The 1,315-nt window shown below is 30.4% G+C and overlaps 1 protein-coding gene across 3 annotated transcripts in view; it reads right to left on the reverse strand.

The window, feature by feature from the left end:
• Positions 1-598: 598 nt before the first annotated feature.
• The window catches only part of LOC108750856 (ribonuclease P protein subunit p40-like), a 54,748-nt gene continuing 54,031 nt past the window's right edge, over positions 599-1,315 (reverse strand). For all 3 annotated transcript variants that reach the window (XM_018490671.1, XM_018490672.1, XM_018490670.1), the window contains exons 6-7: positions 1,064-1,253; positions 599-977 (exon numbers count right to left, since the gene is read on the reverse strand). In XM_018490671.1, coding sequence (XP_018346173.1) covers positions 635-977; positions 1,064-1,253 — 533 coding nt within the window. In that variant the 3' untranslated portion in view covers positions 599-634. The remainder of the gene's footprint in view (positions 978-1,063; positions 1,254-1,315) is intronic.

A 1,315-nucleotide genomic window follows, 5' to 3' on the forward strand; every position in this document is an offset into this window, starting at 1 on the left:
TTTACAATAAACTACGTTTAATTATAAGTTTTATAATTAATTACTGGCTCAACCCAACCAACCACGCTCTGCGCGAAGAAAACTTCCAACAGTTGTAAAATAAACGTTCTACTGAACTCAACCAATGTTAGCTGTAACTGAATAAAAATGTATAGGTAACTTTGATACGCTGTATCTCCATAATGAAAAATCGTACAAAGCTTTATTGTATTTTTAATTTGCAAAAAAAAGTCCATATTTTACGTGATGATTATCCTGACATTTGCGAAAAAAATTTATTGGACTCATAGTATATGTCAAACGGTGCAATTTTTTGGAGACATAATACAATACGTTCTTATTTTAGAAAAAATAGTGAGCGAAAGTAAGAATGTGTGTGTGTGTGTGTGTGTGTGTGTGTGTGTGTGTGTGTGTGTGTGTGTGTGTGTGTGTGTGTGAATTTAAAATTTATCAAAAGCTTCTTAAAGTATAAACTTTACCCTTTAAGAATGAAAAAAAAAATTACAATCATTATTCATATATGACCATTTTTCATGTTATGATTATTTGAAATTATGTAAAATTTTGGTATAAATGTTGCAATAATTTTGTTGACAAATATAATATAAAACAGGTATTTATTAACAAGAAAAAGTCAACGATGTACTTTTATCTTATTATTTGAACTTAAATTTCTTCGTATAACGACTTTACCTTCCGGTTGAAATACAATAGTGTAACTATTGTCTCCATCAGTTAAGAACGTATGTTCTTTCAAATCAAAGCTAATAGCACTATCTGCAAATCCTTGTACGTCTAAACTAATCCATGGTAAAGTATCTCGTGATAATACATATTGTTTTAGAGCATTATATACTTCTTGGATCTTTTGTCGTGTGAAGAATCCAGTCCACTGTAAATACTGTACCTGTCTAACATGTATCGAAGGAGAAGAGCACTGATATGTACTTGCATAATTATCTTCTCCCTTAGTAGATCTAAAAATGTTACAGCGGTAATTGTCATATTCCTGCGGCATTACCAATCATTATGAAAAACCATTTTAAAATGCAAATGAGCATACAGATCACCATCAATGCTGAAGACTCCCAGCCATTCGAAGAAATCGATATCAGTGTTATTACATGTGTCCTCATAAGTAGGTATCGTTAACGAATATTTGGTTTTTTGAGAAAATTTCTGGCAACAAAGACAAACATTATAATTACGTGCGTAAAACCATGCTGCTATAGATGACGGGCACATACTGATTTCTGAAATATTGAAATAATTATATAAGAAAGGAAATGTATGTTTATATATATATATATATATA

Source organism: Trachymyrmex septentrionalis, unplaced genomic scaffold, assembly GCF_001594115.1.
Source record: "Trachymyrmex septentrionalis isolate Tsep2-gDNA-1 unplaced genomic scaffold, Tsep1.0 scaffold372, whole genome shotgun sequence".
Classification (NCBI taxonomy): domain Eukaryota; kingdom Metazoa; phylum Arthropoda; class Insecta; order Hymenoptera; family Formicidae; genus Trachymyrmex; species Trachymyrmex septentrionalis.